The sequence below is a fragment of the Haliotis cracherodii genome, unplaced genomic scaffold (genome assembly GCF_022045235.1).
Source record: "Haliotis cracherodii isolate W230 unplaced genomic scaffold, xgHalCrac1.p SCAF_11, whole genome shotgun sequence".
Classification (NCBI taxonomy): domain Eukaryota; kingdom Metazoa; phylum Mollusca; class Gastropoda; order Lepetellida; family Haliotidae; genus Haliotis; species Haliotis cracherodii.
This window is the reverse complement of record NW_027266266.1, coordinates 16,608,320-16,628,717: the sequence shown is the minus strand read 5'-3', so window position 1 is coordinate 16,628,717 and position 20,398 is coordinate 16,608,320. Positions and strand designations below refer to the sequence as shown.

Here is a 20,398-nt window from a genome sequence, read left to right as displayed (position 1 = left end):
TAAGAAACGAAGTTATGTGTAGTACGTTCAAATTATTAATAACCTTTCATATTTAAAAGGGACATATGTTGTAGTTCCGGCTTTTCCACATGCACATACTTGTTCAAATCCTGTTACGAGGGAATGAAGAGTCTCCATAGGGATATAAAAAATCTAAATTCTTTTAAAAATGATATATTTCCTGTTTAGTTTTTACATTTGTTTGAAATATAATTATGTCGAAATGAATGTCCGGCTTCTTGTACACGTTTTAATCAACAACCGGCACTGGGAGAAATGTATTACAACATTGACGTTACTAGACACTTCGTAAAGTTGCCTTTTACTATAGACAAATATAACCATACAGTTATCGTAACATCTGTAAATATTTTTCTAAATCTACGTACAAGTATGTTTAGATTGGTAAAGTGTTTAGTATTTGCAAATATAATTACACTGTACCTTGTTGAGCTCATTCATGAGTGGAAGTTTGTATCGAATTCTGGATATTTATATTCCCCTGATCAGTTTCGATGCCCTTACACACGTCCACGTTGGTTTCCATTAGCATATATGGACATATGTAGCAAATAATTGTTCACGTAATGCAATTTTGACATCATGTAAAGTACTCTTTACTAGTCTTTGATAATTATCTTCAGGTGTTCGTTCTTATTGTTTTCGGGGGGCACGGGTGGCCCAGTCGTCTAAGGCGCCGCGATTCGCTGTGAAGAGTTGCGTCCCTTGGGCACGCCAGAAACCTAGGTTTGTCAGCACCATACCCGTGCTCGTGGGTTTCACCGAAGTGGTAAACGTCTGAGACCTGCATCCCTTCGGGCTTTCCTCCCACATTAAGCTGACACGCCGTGATATAACTGTAATACTGTTAAAAGCGGCGTTAAACCAAACTCACTCACTCACTCTTATTGTTTTCCCTCCAGTGAGTAGAACGTTCGCCCGGAGAGCGGAAGGTCGGTAGTTCAGTTCCCTGGCCTCGTCATACTTACTGTTACGTACCCTGACTGGCACAAAGACATTAAAAGATGGTACTTGTTGTTACCTTGCCTTGCGCTCGGCGATTAGGGTATAAAACTGGGACTGGTCGGTTCGGAGTCTGAAAACTGCGGCATGGCATTGTGGGCAAGCACTATAAAATCGTCACAAGGCCTGACTCTTACAAGCAGCGACACACATACACACACGCACGCACGCACACACACACACACACACACACACACACACACACACATACACACACGCACACACACAGACATATACACACACGCACACACACACACACACACACACACACAGACACACACACACACAGACATATACCAACACACACGCACACACTCACACACACACACTCACACACACACAGACACGCACACACACAGACATATACAAACACACACACGCACACACTCACACACACACACACACGCACATACACAGACATATACAAACACACACACGCACACACTCACACACACACACTCACACACACACGCAAGCACGCACGCACGCACACACACACACATGCATGCATGTTGATATGTGAGTGAAATAATCCTGAACGCGACGTTTAACCTCATTCACCTCACCTTACCTTATGTTTTGTCTTTGATTCTCGTAATCATTTATTGTCAGCAAGTATAAAAATGATTTTTAAACTATACGTGATATCTTTTCAGATTATTTCAGAAATATTACGGGTTAGAAACGACGGGTTTGGTTGATGATGCAACGTTCGAGTTGATGACGTCATCAAGATGCGGTGTTCCCGATAACCCTGAAATCTTAGCCAGTTATGATGACAACACCAACACCACGAAGCCTCTCGCCTACAAACTGACAGGTTCGTGTATCTTTTCTAAAAAATAACTGCTATAATTTGTTTTCGATGAAGTATTACGCCAATTTAAGATACAGAGGAACCTACGCAAACCTACAGGGCAATGATGAACAGAGTTACATCCATTAGTCTTTCCAGGATCCGCTGATGCAAACTCGTGTAACTATGGTCCTTGGTTTGTCAGTGTCGTACCTGTGCTTGTGGGTACCAAGTGGTAAGACCCGTGAAGATCCGGGGTAGAATAGGTCTTCAGCAACCCATGCTTGCCGTAAAAGGCGACTATGCTTGTCGTTAGAGGCGACTAACGGGATCGGGTGGTTAGGCTCGCTGACCTGAATGATGCATGTCATCGATCCCAATTGCGAGGATCGATGTTCATGATATCTATCACTGGATTGTCTGGTCCAGACTCGACTGTATACAGACCGCCGTCATATAGCCAGAATATTGCTGAGTGTGGCGTTAAACAAACAAACAAACAAACAAACAAACCAAGACGTATAAGATCAACACTACTTTGGGCTTTCCTCCCGCATCAAGTTGGCATGCCGTCATATAACCTTAATATTCTCTATAATGGCGTCATACACAATGCACCACTTAATGGATGACCTGAGCACAGCACAACGTCCAACAAAGTTGACATGTGTAATATTACTTGTATGTTACTAATCTATACTTTAAGTTAAAGTATGTAGAAAACATGTATCTGTCTTCTGACGTTGTAACGAAAGGGGAGTATGTGCTAAAATGGTTCTTAAAAACAAACCGTGCCCTTGCATTTGAACAGGAAATATATAAGATGGAATGGTTATGAAAACCTCACATGAAGCTGTGGTTGTATATTCCCAAGGGAGTTGAGAATGTAATTTGTGTACACACTGATCCGTTAACGGGTTATAATCGCACGGTATGAGCTTACTGTAGGGAATAGATCCAGCGCATTATTCATAAGAAATTGTTATTATGATCCTAATTAATAATTATTATGACTATATTTGGCCCATTTAGTTGGAATTGGCTACATACCAATATCCACATTGCCGTAAAAGGCGACTATGCTTGTCGTAAAAGGCGACTAACGGGATCGGGTGGTCATGCTCGCTGACTTGGTTGATGCATGTCATCGTATCCAAATTGCGTAGATCTATGCGCATGCTATCAATCACTGGTTTGACTCGATTATTTACAGACCGCCGTCATATAGCTGGAATATTGCTGAGTGCGGCGTTAAACAACACACATTGCATAGTGTATGATACACTCCGGCACGTACAGGATGTGGCATGGGTTCGTGTGGACGTGGTGCAGTAGGTCAATCGGTAACAGCACTAAGTTTTCTCAACCATGAGTGAGTGAGTGAGTTTGGTTTAACGCCGCTTTTAGCAATATTCAAGCAATATCACGGCGGGGGACACCAGAAATGGGCTTCATACATTGTACCCATGTCGGGAATCGAACCCGGGTCTTCGGCGCGACGAGCGAACGCTTCAATCACTAGGCTACCTGACCGCCCCTTCACAACCATGACCAGCGAGCGATTCTCCGTGCTGAGGACGGCTGGTTGTCAGCTGTGGGAAACGTAGGAAAACCGGTTGATCACGCAACAACCCTAACGTGCAGACGTCTGCATATAAATTCAAACTACATCTTTTGTATGATAAAGTGAACGCTTAGGAACATGTAACTCTCAGTTAACTTCGATTAACAAAATGATAATAACAAGAACATCAATAACAGTGTGTCAGTGAGTGAGTTGTGTTAAACGTTATTTGTAACAGTATTCCATTTATATCACGGCGTGTATGGTTTTTGTGGGAGGAAAGCCCGAAGTAATGCAGGTCTGGCACGTTTACCACTTTGGTGAAACGTACGAGCACGGTCATGGTGCTGACAAGTCTAGTGAGTGAGTGAGTGAGTGAGTATGGTTTTACGCCGCTTTTAGCAATATTTCAGCAATATCACGGCGGGGGACACCAGAAATGGGCTTCACACATTGTACTCATGTCGGGAATCGAACACGTATCTTCGGCCTGACGAGCGAACGCTTTAACCACTAGGCTACCCGACCGCCCCTGACAAGTCTAGAAACATTTTCGGGGTGAACCGGGATTCATCAGAAATCTACCACTTTGGTGAAACCTACTAACAAGGGTTTGATGCTGACGAACCTAGAAACAAACTCAGAGCGAACTTGGATTCGAATACGTTCCACAATAGCGTGGCGTGCACCAGGGATGCAACTCATAACGAATTGTGGCGCATCAGACAACCCGTAGTCCCAACCTAAATAACATTTATAGTACACGATAAGATCCTTGTGCGAGTCCGACAGTATCATAATCAAGTGTTTATGAATCTCTACCAAACAGCGATTATATCAGATACTCCTCTCTCATTTGATGATGTAAAATGCAGTGTTGACTAATTTGGCTGAAGATGGACCCCATGGGGTTTTCGAAAGATTTATGGGGGCACGGGTGGCCCAGTCGTTCAAGGCGCCGCGATTCGCTGTGCAGAGTTGCGTCCCTTGGGTACGCCAGAAACCTGTGATTGTGGGTTCGAATCCCGGTTCGCCACGATTATGTGCTCGTGGGTTTCACCGAAGTGGTAAACGTCTGAGACCTGCATCACTTCGGGCTTTCCTCCCACATTAAGCTGACACGCCGCGATATAACTGGAATCATGTTAAACGCGGAGTTAAACCCAACTCACTCACCCACTAAAGATTTATAATCTTTAGGACTAATATTTAAACAATTCCAACGTGAGTGCTGTTGAGGTTTACATTCATCCTAGGACTGAAGAGCAGGTTTAAATAGAAAGAAAATGTGAGCTGTGACCTTGGATCCCCTAAGCATGAATACTTCATAAAATTAACCTAGACAAGTGGTTTGGTGTGGACACGGATGACTGAGCAAATGCTATGAAGACAAAATCATCATTATCATTATAAGTATTCATGGAATACATTTTGTTTGTTGTTAACGTCGCACTCAGCAATATTCCAGCTATATGACGGCGGTCTGTAAATAATCGAGTCAGGACAAGACAAACCAGTGATTGATATCTTCTGCATAGATCTACGCAATTGGGATACGATGACATGCATCAACCAAGTCAGCGAGCATGACCACCCGACCCCGTTAGTCGCCTCATGCGACAAGCATAGTCGCCTTTTATGGCAAGCATGGGTTTTAAAGACCTATTCTAATCCGGATCTTCACGGGTGGAATACAGTTAATGTAGTTTTAATGAAATATTTAATACAGGGCGATCTAGTTTATCGAGACAAGCGAAATGCTGATCTAAGTCAATAATGACGACAGACAATCTTTGGACTACACAGTTACATCGCTTAAGCGATGTATCGAATAAAATCAGTCGGGATTTCGAGGTATCTCTGTGTGTTCGTGTAGCGAGTGCATCCTAGTCGGTGTCCAGTTCCGCATCACTAGTGATCACGGATGATGAAAATGAAGAGGGCACAAGTGGTTGACAGTTTCATATTATACGATCCTGGTAATTGAAACACTACTTACACATGCTAGGCCTTGACACAGTTTCAGATATGTAAACACTTTGTTTAGATGCGTTTGGAGTGTTATGATTTAGTTCCATAATTCATGTTTGTTCGTTTTAACTTTGTTGTTAGGTCTTCAGCAACCCATGCTTGCCGTAAAGGACGACTATGCTTGTCGTAAGTGGCGACTAACGGGATTGGGTGGTCAGGCTCGCTGACTTGTTTGATGCATGGCATCGTGTCCCAATTACGTGGATCGATGCTCATGATATCAATCACTGGAATGTCTGATCCAGACGCGATTATTTACAGGCCGACGTCATATAGCTGCAGTATTGCTGAGTGTGGCGTTAAACAACAAACAAACAAAACATAGAAGCATCAGGTGAACTTTAAATCAGCAAATCAGCTTCTAAATTATCGGTTCGAGTGAGCGAAGTATCCATACAAGCATATATGATTCCTGTATCTTGAAACGAATATAATCGGGGAGTTCTGAATGCAAACTGATAAAGCCGCGCTTTCGTATTGTTGTGGCTATTTTATACATGCTGTTGTTTCTGAGCGCCATGGCATCGACCCACACAAAGGTGTACTATTGTATTATTGTGTGTGGTTTCTGTTGCTATCATCGAAATTTCCGGTGGAAAAGAAATAAAGTGGAATCCTTTCAAAAATCGGAAATCTGATCAAGAACCCACTCATATTCATTCAGACTGGACGATTTGCGCTTTGCTTTCACCTGGTGCAACCTCCTATGGAGGTGTCTTTAGATCTTCAGGTAATAAAGTATTATATGAGAGTACGAGATTATTACTTGCTCATAATATATCAAACATATAAACAAACTAATTCACATGTATTCTGGTACATACAGGTCCTAAATGGAAATATTCAACTATTCGATGGGGAATTTCCCAATTTACAAGCCAGCTGCAACGTGGATCACAACGGTGAGTACACTTCTATGTTATAGTACGCCCAAATGTTAAGTTTGATAATTGCAAAATTTCAAATATGTGACATTTGACATTCTCAATCATTGTGACCAAATAATAACTACGTTTCACCCGAAAACCTTGGATTGTACATGTCATAGTTGATTCTATAACCGTCATGGGTACCATGTGTAAAGCCCATTTCTGATGTCCCCCGCCGTGATATTGCTGGAATATTGCTGAAAGCGGCATAAAACCATACTCACTCACTCACTCACTCACTCACTCACTCAGGTATCCTCCGCACGTAAATGCCTAACATTGCAAGAATGGCGTAAAACCCTAGTCGTAGATTTCGTCTACGTTTATGAAAAAAGACATGTCTTATGTTTATTCATTTGTTTGTTCCTTCAAAATATTGATGGCATAATATTCAGTATGTTATCATCAACAGGATAAGGAAGAGAATATATGGATGTCAGCTTCTTTATTATGAGGAACACAACGTTTCGGAGTATATGCTTACTCTTCATCAAGTGAATGGACTAAGCATTATACTCAAAAACGTTGTGTTCCTCATAATAAAGAAGTTGACATTAATATATTCTCTTACTTATGTGTATCATTTCTAAATGCCTTTCAAAGATCAACAGGATAGTATATTATATTGGAAATATAAAATGTCATGACCAGAGAATAACCAGTCTCAATTATCCGCCCAAACAGAATTCATTGGGCGTACAAGGCAAAATAGCGGTGACAATTATATGAATAGATCACAGACAATCAGTGATGACACTAGATGATCGGGAAAAGGGCAAGCATGTCCTGCCATGGACACGGCTGAATAAAGCATTATGAAAAGGATATACCCCACTTGGACAAAAACCACGCTGTCAACATCTGGTGTTCAGAAGCATCTGTCAAGTAAGAAGAACGTGGAGGTTATTCGGTTGTATTTTGAAAAGCAGTAACCTTAAAGAGTAATAAATAATGCTGCTTCTATCAAATCATAACGTGCCTCGTTATCTTTAAATGTGAGTAATCTCTGTTTCAGAAAGAGTTTGACTGATGCGTTTCAACGATGGCAAGCTGTGTCTGGCCTCACATTTGTCTATTCCGAAGACAAGCCAGATATTGACATCAGATTTGTCTCCCGGGATCATGGCGACGGAAGTGCTTTTGACGGACGAAGCAACAAGATGAAAGGTTAGCTTCAGATACGCATTGTAGGAAGGACATGGCTGTACTGCTGTACGGCGTCAGGAAACAAACACGTACTGGAAATTGTTTGAGATGTGAGATGCTACCGGTAGGCAGGACATGCCCTTTACACGGAGAAGTGGTGTCATTACTGATTACTGTTCATTGTACAATATAGAGCAATATTTCAGCTACATTTGATATCTTGGTATAATAGTTTTATTCCTATATATTATTTTTATTTTTGATTTTTTTATTCCATAGAGGTGAAAATATAAATCAGGCTGATTCACAAAATTGTGCAAAAGAAGACAAGCAAAGACATTTCCAGATCACTTAGCATAATTTCATCCTTTAAGGCTCATCTGAACACACCTTTTCAGACAACACTATCATCTCTACTCCCCTTTCATTAGCATTATTTGCTCAAACTATGTAGCGCCATGAACATTAACTTGGTGAATGGAATCTGGCGCGGTATAAATGGACTTATTATTATTATTATAATTATTATGATTATGATTATTATTATTATGATAATGACTTTGAGACATAATTTGTTTGTTTTTATAAATAAAATTAACATTTTATTATCATTTTCATAGAATTATGTATTTATCCCTTACATTTTTACGACCGCCTCCGTGGTCTAGAGGTAGAGCGTCCGCCCGGAGAGCGGAAGGTGCGGGGTTCGATCCCCGGCCGGGTCATACCAAAAGACGTTAAAAGATGGTACTTGTCGTTACCCTGTCTGGCGCTCGGCATTAAGGGGCTAAAACAAGGACTGGTCGGCTTTGAGTCAGTATACTGTGTCTGAGTGGGGTATTCATGTTAAACTGCGGCATGGTATCTCAGTGAGCTAGCACTATAAATCGGCATCAGTCCGGACTAGTACAAGCAGCCACACAAACACACACACGTACATGTACATGCACGTCGCTATATAAGCGCAATAATCTTGGACGCGACGTTAAACCCCATTTCACCTCACCTCACCTTACATTTTTACAATGTTACCCCCTAGAAAAGCACACACATATATAAACCTTTGTATGCATAATTATAAATGGTTGTAAATTGGCATGAAACCATTCTTTCGGTGCTGCTTCCTGACTAAATGTTCACGTGGAGAGAGAGTGCCTTGGGTTTAACGTAATTGAACAGTATTATAGTTATATTACGAAGAAAACACAAAGTGATGTCCGAGAATAAATAGCGATGATTTTGTCCTTCGTATTGCTGGGTTAGGCGTTTGGCCACAAACAATCTTTTGTTGAAAATTGTGTGTTTGGCGGATGCTATTGCTACAGCAGGACATGCTTACCCTTTTCGCGAATACCTGGCGTCATCACTATCTTCAGTGACCCATTCATGTAATTATCACTATTGTACCCTTCACGCCCAATGAAATCTGTTTCGGCTGATAGTAATCGCGACTGACTATTCGCTAAAGTTGATGTAGTGACTGTATTGTGCGTGTATTTCAGTATTTCAGCTTCATTCCCCATTTTATCCTTCAGTTTCAAGGTTTTAAAAAGTGTGCGTGCGTGCGTGCGTGCGTGCGTGCGTGCGTGCGTGCGTGCGTGTGTCTTTCGTCTCCAAAATCAGGGGGTCGGGAGAACCCCACGAATTGGTCGGTAAACTAACAGCACAAATTTTATGAAAGTCCTTACTGCATAATATCACACGTGTGCGATGCCCATGACAGAATGCAGTTATACGAACTCCTAAACTGATACATATTTTATGAAATGGACATAAATCGAAGTTGAAGTTGTTGTTGTGATGACAATATAAATATGAAAGTATACATTTTTTTATCTTTTATATCTTTATTGATTTCATAACAAATATCTTTAACAGTAGACACGCATCAGCATCACAAAGCACATCTTCTTTGCGTACAGACTGGTTAAGAACAGACCATTCGTATGTTGAAGTTCCGAAGAACAATAGCTTTCAGTAGTAAAGAGAATGCAGATTCTTCAGACACTTTAAACACTTAGCAGCCAATTTATATCCATCATTCTGACAAACCAGTGTGGTTAATCAACACAAAATATATATTACAAAACATTAGTAAAGACAACACACAGGTATCACTAATGATCAAAGGTCAATGAACACAGAATGGAAGTGTGTATTACAAAGGTTCAGTGAAGGCAACACACAAGTTTCGCCGTCATACAGCTGGAATATTGCTGGAACAAACAAACAAAACAAACACACACGTTTCACTATTGACAAAAGTAAGAGGAGAACAAGCTAATATAAACCTACGCTATTTAGGCCACATATTGATATTTTAGCATGTGGACCTTCTACCTTTTTGGTGTGGCCCTTGTAACTAGTGTGTCTGTGGTCCTGTTGACTTTTGAGTGTTGCCTTTTTTACATTTTAGTGTTGCCCTTTCGACTATTTAGTGTTGCCCTTTTGACTTTTTAGTGTTGCCCTTTTGACTTTTTTTGTGTTGCCCGTTTGACTTTTTTTGTGTTGCCCTTGTTACTAGTGTGTCTGCGGTCCTTTTGACTCTTCAGTGTTGCCCTTTTGACTCTTCAGTGTTGCTCTTTTGACTTTTTAGTGTTGCCCTTTTGACTATTTAATGTTGCCATTTTGACTTTTAAGTGTTGCCCTTTTGACTTTTTAGTGTTGCCCTTGTTACTAGTGTGTCTGCGGTCCTTTTGACTATTTAGTGTTGCCCTTTTGACTTTTAAGTGTTGCCCTTTTGACTTTTTAGTGTTGCCCTTTTGACTTTTTAGTGTTGCCCTTTTGACTTTTAATCCTGCCCTTTTGACTTTTAAGTGTTGCCCTTTTGACTTTTTTGTGTGGTCCTTTGGACCTGTGGCCATTTTGACCAGTTCCCCGTTCCTTCAGGTACAATGGTCACTGACCTTGTAGAATAGTGTCATGTAAAATGTCAGAATTAAGAAAATACGCAAATACTTCCAACTCATGCCATAGGAGTCTGTATATTTACATTTAACTATAATTTAACAACTGTTTCTTTCTCTAAAATATGTTCATTTCAAAGACTAGATGTGAGTCTACTGTACTGGAAACACGGGTTGCATAAACCTATGATGGAGTGAACAATTGACTTGCCTCTGCATGTGTTTGTGACGGGTGCCAACGATGGGGCAGGATACGCTCACCTTTTGGCGAACACCTGGTATCGTCACTATTTGATAGCGATTCATAAACACATGCTCATAACATAGTCGGAATCGTACAATTGACTCTGCTTTTGGCAGAGATGTCTGATGAAAATGGAAAGGGTTTTGTCGCTTTTATTTGTTCGAATCCCGGTTATGTTTCTAGATTTGTCAGCACCATGCCCGTGCTCGGAGATTTCACCAAAGTGGTAAACGTCTCAGACCAACATCACTTTGGGCTTTCCTCTCACATCAAGCTGACACGCCGTTATATAATTGGAATACTGCAGCGTAAATCACTTGGTAACGGCATACATGTTACTGACCTAATTACAACATCACGTGTCAATTCTATGTTTATTAGGCAATGTGCTTGCTCACGCCTTTCCTCCCGGAAGTGGAGGATTGTCTGGAGACGCCCACTTTGACAACGATGAGCTGTGGACGATTGACGTTGACAACAAAGACTGGGAAAGGAAGTACTTAGAGAAAGTTGCTGCGCACGAGTTTGGCCATTCGCTTGGGTTGCAGCACTCAAACGTTGATGGGGCACTTATGAGCGCTTACTACACAGGCGTCAAGAGAACATACGACCTCTCTGATGACGACATCGATGCCATACAATTTTTATACGGTGTGTGTATATGGGACTAATGCCATAAATAGATTTAATTGCCTCTTGATACATATTTTGATGTTATATAAGGCAACGAATTTGATACGGATGCTTCTGTGTGTGACTTTGTTAAATACGCGTGACCAATCAGGAGAAAAGGTACCTTATGGGTGCTAGAGTACAACTGTGCTATGACGTCATAAAGTGTTGTGACGTCAACTTACCTCAGTGAAGATCACCATGTGTGATGTCATATATCTCTGTAATAATATAAATTGAAGGTTGTGAATTGTATTTTTGTGTTCCGAAGAGGCTGTAGTTTTAAAATATAATTATTTTATAGTTTATAGTTTTGAAGTATAATTATTTTAAAAATGTGATTGTCACCAATAAGGTCCTTTATCTCATGGTTGGTCTCAACTGTATTTGAAACCTTTTAGTTGATTTACCTTTGATACTTCACTAACTTGCTTGAATATAAGAATCAATAGTGGACATCTACACCTATGTTTAATGGTGGCTAATTTGAAACAAACAAGAAAAGTTTATCCCATATTGATGTATTTGATACGGATGTCACGGGCGATATTACCTGCATCATACCAATGAGTATCTCACTAGTGCAGTGAGTGCAGATGACGTGCACATGACGTATTAATACACAGTGTTCGCAATATGACAGTTTTGAAGTGTATACTTTCTTTAGCCAGACAGTTTATATCCATAAAGCATATTCAGAGTTCAATGTAACCCTATCAATGGTTAATGTGTGGCTTGAGCTTAACATGTTTGAGAGTTTTATTTATGTTTGGTACAGGAAAGCCAGATGGATGGTTTCCAACGCTAGGAGGTTTCGTACCAACACGAGCTCCCACAGTTCCAACGTGTAACAGTCTCTTCCAGGCTGTTGTGTGGGGTATGTCTTAACTTAGAGAGTTAGTTTGGCGTAACGCTATGAAGATCCGGGGTAAGAATAGGTCTTCAGCAACCATGCTTTCCGTAAAAGGCGACTATGCTTGTCGTAAGAGGCGACTAAAGAGATCGGATGGTCAGGCCCGCAGACTTGGTTGACGCATGTCATCTTATCCCAATTGCGTGGATCGATGTTCATGACGTCAATCATTGGATTGTCTTGCCCAGACCATTATTAACAGACCGCCGTGATAAAGCTGGAATATTGCTGACCAGCTGGAATTTTGCTGAGTGTGGCGTTAAGCAACAAACAAACAAACTGGTGTTACGCTGTTATGAAAGGTATTCCAGTGATCAGCTTCGGGAGGAAAGCCCAAAGTCTGAAGGCCTTAGACATTGTGGAGGCAAACGAAGAATCATAATAATTAAGAATCTGTCGTTCGAACCCATGATCATCATATTCTTGCACGTCCAAACTATGCACACTGCACCGCGAATTGCACACTCTCTTGGTTTGTCGCCAGTGTTACCTTCTTGGTACGTTTCCATTGTCATTCTAATGTTATGCTTCCAGTGTCGCCCTCATGGTATGTCTCCTGTGCCACAATAATTGAAATAACTTCTCACACAGGTACTGACAGAAAGGCATATGGGATCTACATGGACCTAGCATATGCAATCAACGACGGGCAGTATGCTCACGGTATCCCACAGAGGCTTCAGACTGTGTTCCCTGGAGCACCCGTGGAGGTGGATTTTGCTTTCACGATGAACCAAAACACACGAACAAAGACCTACATGTTTATGGGTGAGTGTCACATTCATCACCCCCCGTATTACCATTATTTAAAATCTCCTGGCCGCTTCATATCAAAAGACGTTATGAAATTGTACTTGTTACGCTGTCAGGTGTTCGGCATTTAAAGCGCTTAGTCGTCAAATGGGTAATATGTAAATATTGTTAAAAATGGCGTAATACCATTCACACTGAGTCTCATCCGTTTTGTTAAAGTACACACACAGTGTTAGGTGTTTGTTGTATGAATATAGGTTTAGGTTCGAACAGTCAAATAGTCCGAGCATCTGTGCCAGAATTGCTGTATTGGCTGTCAAGCTATGACAATGGTATGTTAAAGTACACACACAGTGTTAGGTGTTTGTTGTATGAATATAGGATTAGGTTCGAACAGTCAAATAGTCCGTGAATCTGTGCCAGAATTGCTGTATTAGGCTATCAAGCTATGACAATGGTACATGTAGATTATATTATGTCTTTTGAATACTATTTTCCTTATGAAAACATTTCCCATAATGCAAACTCAAGATATGATCTTATTCCCTTCAAAATAATTCTAGAGACATCCTGTTTTAAATAGTATGCGTTATTTACGTGACATTCAGTTAACAGTTACTTCTGTGCATTCGATCATAGGTAGTTTGATTTGTGATTTGATACTTTGTGATTTGATTTTATACCTTGGAATCGAATCGAGTAAAGAGGTAACATATATAATATAAGCAGTTTACGAAATAGATAAATTCATATGCTATGTCCATGTAATAGAGTAATAGTTCGTCACGGAATTAGTGAGATAAGATAATACCCCAGCAGATATAACAATACTTGAGATGACCAGAGATAACACTACCTGGGATGCCAAGAGCTGCTTGTGAAGGTTTACACATACTAGGATAACTACGATGACCCATTTAAGACAAAACACCGGTAATTACTATAGTGACCGTATGACCTTGAAAGTAACATGACAACGTTTATTCACAGAAACTCATGCTTGTCGATAGAGAGGAGACAAACGGGATCGGGTGGCTGATGCATGTCATCGATCGATGTCCATGATGTCAATCACTGGATTGTCTGGTCCAGACTCGATTATTTGCAGACCGCCGTCATGTAGTTGGAATATTGCTGAGTGCGGCGTTAAACAACAAACAAACAAATCATAGAAACTCAATTTAAACACTGATATAAAATCATTAGAGATGTTATAATAAGACGAAATTGGGAACAAATTTGAGGCAAGTTCAACTGATTCAAACAGAGAATTTTAAACTAGACTAAAATTGAAATGAAATACTATTTCTACAATATATTTACCTTGGTTTCAGGTCCTAGCGTTTGGCGGTTTACAGGATATACCCTCGACAGGGACTACCCAAAGGGCTTTAATGTCGGCCAACTGCCAGAACCACCGATCTCAGCTGTAGCGGTAGCTGAAAATGGCCTTCCCTCCATATTCATGTTTGGGGTGAGACCACCACTCTGCATCTTAGCAGCGATGCTCGATCCAGTGTCTTATGTTTCATTTTATTATTATAGCTACCCCGACCCATTCGCCACTGGTATTATATGGACTGGGCCAGAGTATGCGTAGAGTCCAGGAAGGGTTGTCTCCCATTCTAGTTTTACTGACCATTGTATTTTTTATGTGTCTTACTACCTAGCACCGAGATATAGATAAGAAAACCATTGTTGGGTTATTGTTATTATCAAGAGGTTGGCGGCGGTTGGGTAGCCTAGTGGTTATAGCGTTCGCTGATCACGCCGAAGACCCGGGTTCGATTCCCGACTTGGGTACTATGTGTGAAGCCTATTTCTGATGTCCCCCGCCGTGATATTGCTGGAATATTGCTGAAAGCGGCGTAAAACCATACTCACTCTCACTATGAAGAGGTTGTTACTCTAGTCCCGAAACTTATTCTAAAGCTGCTAGCTAGTAGTTTCATGATATACCAGATTTCGCATGAAATGTGTTTCCAGAAACTACAAAATGTCAATGAACAACTATAATGCAGCAAGAGTTGTTTCCCCTTTCAGCGATCAAAATGGTGGATCTGGGACGAGACCCAGTACAACGTGGTACGTCCAAAGGGATTGGACTTTCAAGGTTTCTGGTCTCACAATCCTTCCAAATATCCTCTTGTCACAAAATATACTGACGGGGACGTATATTTTATACACAACGATAAGTACGTTTGCAAGGTTTTCCCTCTTTCTAGATTATGATATGTCTTTCTGTCTCTTTTCTTCCATGTGTGGTTTCTCGACCTACATGTAGTGAGGTACATGTACTTCAAGAGGCTTTTGCCATGAACGTCTTTATTGTTTGCTACGACGTTTCTTGCCCCTAATAGTTGAATGCTTGTGATATATACTGCACAAAAACGTTAGGGATCATGAATATATTTGGGAATATTTCTTGTGAAATACACAATTTCCCAAACTTATCCCCCAAAATATTCATTTTCCTTAACTTTTTGTGTTCGGTACATGCTATGAGGAGGTAAGATGTAACCCGAAACGTCGTTGCGAACATAAAAATGTTGTTACCAATGTTGTCTTCATTAATACGCTCGAACTGCTTTAGAGGTTCTTCACTCGATATCAGTCACGTATTAATATTATCATGAGTGTAATTGGAGATTGTTCCCACTAGTGAGCACAGTCGAATACTTCTATAACTCGACAATATGACACGGGTTGTTCCTCAATAGTTAAACACGACCAGTATACAATGGTCTGGTGTATGTTTTCTGTTTATGTCTGGACGTTGGTATTCGACTGAAGGGATCTCGTTCATACACGGTACTACAGACGAGAACCCTGGCCAAAATCAGAACAGGGTGAGAAGGGAAAGTGGTTGGATAGCGGACAATCCAGTGATTGATATTATGAGCAACGATCCACGCCGCTAGGGTACGATGACACGCTAACAACCAAGTCACAGAACCTTGCCACTTACGACTTACGACCAGTAAAATATTGTCGTGGACGTATTTCAATCTGGAATCTTCACGGGTCCATTTACAAAAGCAATCCATTTAAGCCTTGATGTTTAAACAATTTATACTTGCTTTTGCATGTGTTTGTGACAGATGTCACCGGTGGACCAGGATACGCGCGCCCTTTCGCGAACACCTGGTATCATCACTATTTGATAGTGATTCATAAACACATGCTCATGATGAAGTCAGAATCGTTCAATGGACTCTGCTTTTAGCAGATATAGCCTATGATTATGGAAAGAGTTGTGTTGATTTCATTTACTCATTGGCCGTAGTGCACGTTATTATTTCCTCCCGTGCAAAATGTGTTGATCAGAAATCAATGTTGGCGTATATACAACGATGTACTTAATCCGATTGTTGGAGATTCTTAATCTCAATGGAAAACATAATAATAATAATAATAATAATAATAATAATAATAATAATAATAATAATAACCCTTTTCGCTAACACCTGGTCCCATCGCTGATTTTCAGTGATTCATTCATATAATTTTCACCGATAATACTGCCTTTCACTCCCAATGGAATCTGTTTCGTCATAAAGTCGAGTTATTCTCTGGCGTTAACGTTTTAAATTTTCGAAACTATGCTGTTCATGTACATGTAGATTTGAAGGTACTGAATCACATGTGGGTGAGTCAGCTGCCGACTCAGGGATATCATCTCGACAGTCACCTTTCACATTACGTGTCCATGTAGATCGACGGTTTAATAGAATATGGTAATCTTTAGAAGCGCAGACAGTGTAATGGCGTCTGTTATACTGTTATGATATCATTTCAGTCACGTGAGGTTGAACGCACGAACTGCCAGGAGTGGATATCCAAAGAAGGGGGTACCCGAGTGGATATTCCAGTCTTGTCCGAACACGTAAGTTAACATGTAAACACCCTACGCCTAATACGTAACTAACTATTTGATAACGAATTTGAAACGAAATCATTGTTAACCTTCTGGTACCGGAGAATTAAAATCGAGTGCACCCTTATGTGACGTCGTGAGCATTCATTTAAGTTAATTATTATATACAGATTAATATAAATAAATGCAGCAAAGAGGGTTTGGGTGATCCTGGCACAGTCAGACTTGTCAGCCTCATCATCAGCGCAGGGCCCCTGTCCCCTCTACGCCTCCCAGGAAGCGCTGCCTTGTCGAATACACCGATAACTTTTCGAAGAATGTGAAGACTCCCCAACACTGCAGTTTTCTACATGACCCATATTGTCAGCAGGGCTGTATTCCTGGTAGAAAAGCCGGGTACTCTCCCAATGTCAGTCAACAGATTGGGAGGTGCCAAGCCTAAGGCATTGAGAACAATGGGGAGTAGGACCACTATATACTTGGGAGGCAAGCGTGACATTTCGAAAGCGAGGTCCGCATATTTGCCATGTTTTTCCTGAATCTTGTCAATCATATAAGTGTCAAAAGGGACAGAAAATTTAATGATATAAATGATTTCATTGGATTTATAAAAAAGGACACGATAAGGTTTGTTGGCCTGGAAAGGCCTGAGGCTGTAAACGGGCCTATTCCGAAGAATTTTGTATTTGATCATTTTTGACGACCCTCTCTACATATTCTGGGTCCGACCATGGACGGACCTCTGAGTCAAACCTACAAGCATGCCGAAGACGGTAATAAAAAGATCGAGTCACTCCATCTTGTCGCTTAAGATACTGTTTGTGCCAAGGCTGGGCATCAATGTGTTGTTGGACAGTCTCATTAAATTCATTACATAGTCTACATTTCATATTTACATTTTGATGCAAAATCACACATTGACGGTTATTATTATTGTTGTTTTTGTTATTATTATTTTTATTATTATTACACCAAGGTAATAACAATGCTGCTCGATGGCTATTCACCTGAGTGCTATTTTGCGCATTGTAAATTGAATTCTTCTGCTTCTTCTTCTTATTACCCGACCAATAGTCGGCCAATAAGGATGTACCTTGGTCTTTACTGACAGTATTCCAATTTCTAATTTAATTTCTAACTCTAATTCATATAACCACCCAAAAGAAAAACACGTGGGTGGCGCTACATTCTGCTTGTTAATTCTCACGATGCTAAATAACCATAAGCAAACTATTCACATAATTAACATGCATAATCGTTTGATTAATAATATTTCATTCTTTTTTCCAGGGCAACAACAGCAAGCAGGACTGACTATATTGGCTCCATCGTATGTGCCCTGTTATTGCTGTGGACAACTATATGGAGGCACTAATCATATGTACATTGACCCTTTGCTCAAAGTTTTATATTTCTCTCAGGACGCATCCAACATTACTTGGAATTTCCGTAATCATATACCTTCGTGGATAAAAGTACGATTCAGAGAATCAGTAAATTATAAACAATTGCACTGAATTCTTAGCGACCGACTATTTGATAATTCAGTGGGTACGGGGCCTTGGCTTTGGTTCATAGTTAAAAATATATATATCAAAAATATATCTGCTTTTGCACCTGTGGCCGAATAAATAAGAAGTTAGGCTCATAGTTTTCATTAAAAATATATCTGATTTTACACCTGTAGCCGAAAAAATAAGAAGTTAGGCTCATAGTTTTTATTAAAAATATATCTTGTTTTGCACCTGTAGCCGAAAAAATAAGAAGTTAGGCTCATAGTTTTTATTAAAAATATATCTTGTTTTACACCTGTAGCCGAAAAAATAAGAAGTTAGGCTCATAGTTTTTATTAAAAATATATCTGATTTTACACCTGTAGCCGAAAAAATAAGAAGTTAGGCTCATAGTTTTTATTAAAAATATATCTTGTTTTGCACCTGTAGCCGAATAAATAAGAAGTTAGGCTCATAGTTTTCATTAAAAATATATCTGATTTTACACCTGTAGCCGAAAAAATAAGAAGTTAGGCTCATAGATTTCATTAAAAATATATCTTGTTTTACACCTGTAGACAAATAAATATTTAGCCTCCGAACAAAATCACAACCCCTCCCCCCTTCCCTCTCTTACCACACCCACTCACCCGAATACAAAAGTTTCCCTAATAATAGTATACATTTTTGAGACCTATTCTGCAGTGTGTAAGGAAGTGAACGAAACCCAGTAATAATCCTGCTATAAAGCGGTGGTGGCTAGGCCAGGAAAACAGTTACTGAACACATGAGCAACGGTCGAGTCGGACCACCCGATCCACTTTAGTCAGCATTTAACAAATCATACTTGGGCCCAGATCTGCACCGGACCTCAAGTTGCCATGGAAACACATCCAGCAATCTTACATAAACTATAGGTAAAATATAAGTACATACTATTTGTAGATGTGATAAACACTAAGTTTGTTAGGTATCCACATTTGTTTTTACGATAGCATTAATGTTAACATAATACTTTAAATATTTATGCAGTACTTATATATATGTATATAGAGCATGTATATGAAATTATATATAAATATATGTGCATGTATATATTTTGAGATGCAAATAATACAGATGGGTAGTGCTGTATAACTTTGTGAAGAGACTTTCACTTACTGTAAATACCTTTGTTCAAGAATAATGAAGGATTGTAAAAGATTCTTATGTGTATGGCCGTATTTATGTAATGAATGGAATAAATCAGTATTGTTTATGTATAAACACTGGTTGTTAAATTTTTATCTTGGCTTGACTTTCACAAACATGAACATATTTATGATTTGTATACGATTTCGACTGGAATGTGATCATACGTACCCACATGTGTATACCCCTATGTAGAGTGAACCTCATTTTGTTTCAAAACGTTTTAACTGTGTAGCCGAATTTATTGGATCCACATCGTACCAATAATAATATTCCATAATGAATATATCCGGTCGCCTAGTTTCATTTGAAAATGATACATGATACATGATAATTTTAATTTTAAAAATCAACTTATAATATATACGCACTATTTACAAGGTTGAATGGTTTATTACATATCGATTCTGCAAAAGGTCTGTACTCTCATGAATTTTATAAATCTTTGAGGAATTGATTTAAACCCGTGACTATACGAGCAAACTAACTACAAGTCTATTATGAAAGTGCTCGAAGCTACCGTACAATATTCGTTCACTTTCACCTCGTCTGTGTGAAAGACCCGGGTTCGAGACATGGGTACAATGTGTGAAGCTCATTTTTGGTGTCCCCCGCCGTGATATTGCTGGAATATTGCTAAAAGCGGCGTAAAACCATACTCACTCACTCCGGCCTTTCCCACATTGAAGCACGTGTTATATTTGTCCTCTCAGATTGGTGTACCGAACTATGCCTGTTTATCCAGAGTACTTCGTATCCTGTAGGATGAGATCGTCACGGGGAGTAGTTGGATTGGGACCGACTTGGGGCTTGACTTCTGAGAGTCTATTTGGCTTCTGTGGTGCCCCACACTGAAACAC

At 40.0% G+C, this 20,398-nt stretch overlaps 1 protein-coding gene across 1 annotated transcript in view; it reads left to right on the top strand.

Annotated features, from left to right (window-relative positions):
- Window positions 1–19,588, top strand: part of LOC139456270 (interstitial collagenase-like) — a 29,699-nt gene extending 10,111 nt beyond the window's left edge. The window contains exons 3-12 of the mRNA XM_071237890.1: window positions 1,680–1,843; window positions 6,241–6,316; window positions 7,359–7,510; window positions 11,021–11,290; window positions 12,090–12,188; window positions 12,816–12,992; window positions 14,312–14,451; window positions 15,021–15,172; window positions 16,777–16,863; window positions 18,145–19,588. Of these exons, the coding sequence (XP_071093991.1) occupies window positions 1,680–1,843; window positions 6,241–6,316; window positions 7,359–7,510; window positions 11,021–11,290; window positions 12,090–12,188; window positions 12,816–12,992; window positions 14,312–14,451; window positions 15,021–15,172; window positions 16,777–16,863; window positions 18,145–18,229 (1,402 nt within the window). The 3' untranslated portion in view covers window positions 18,230–19,588. The remainder of the gene's footprint in view (window positions 1–1,679; window positions 1,844–6,240; window positions 6,317–7,358; window positions 7,511–11,020; window positions 11,291–12,089; window positions 12,189–12,815; window positions 12,993–14,311; window positions 14,452–15,020; window positions 15,173–16,776; window positions 16,864–18,144) is intronic.
- Window positions 19,589–20,398: the final 810 nt, after the last annotated feature.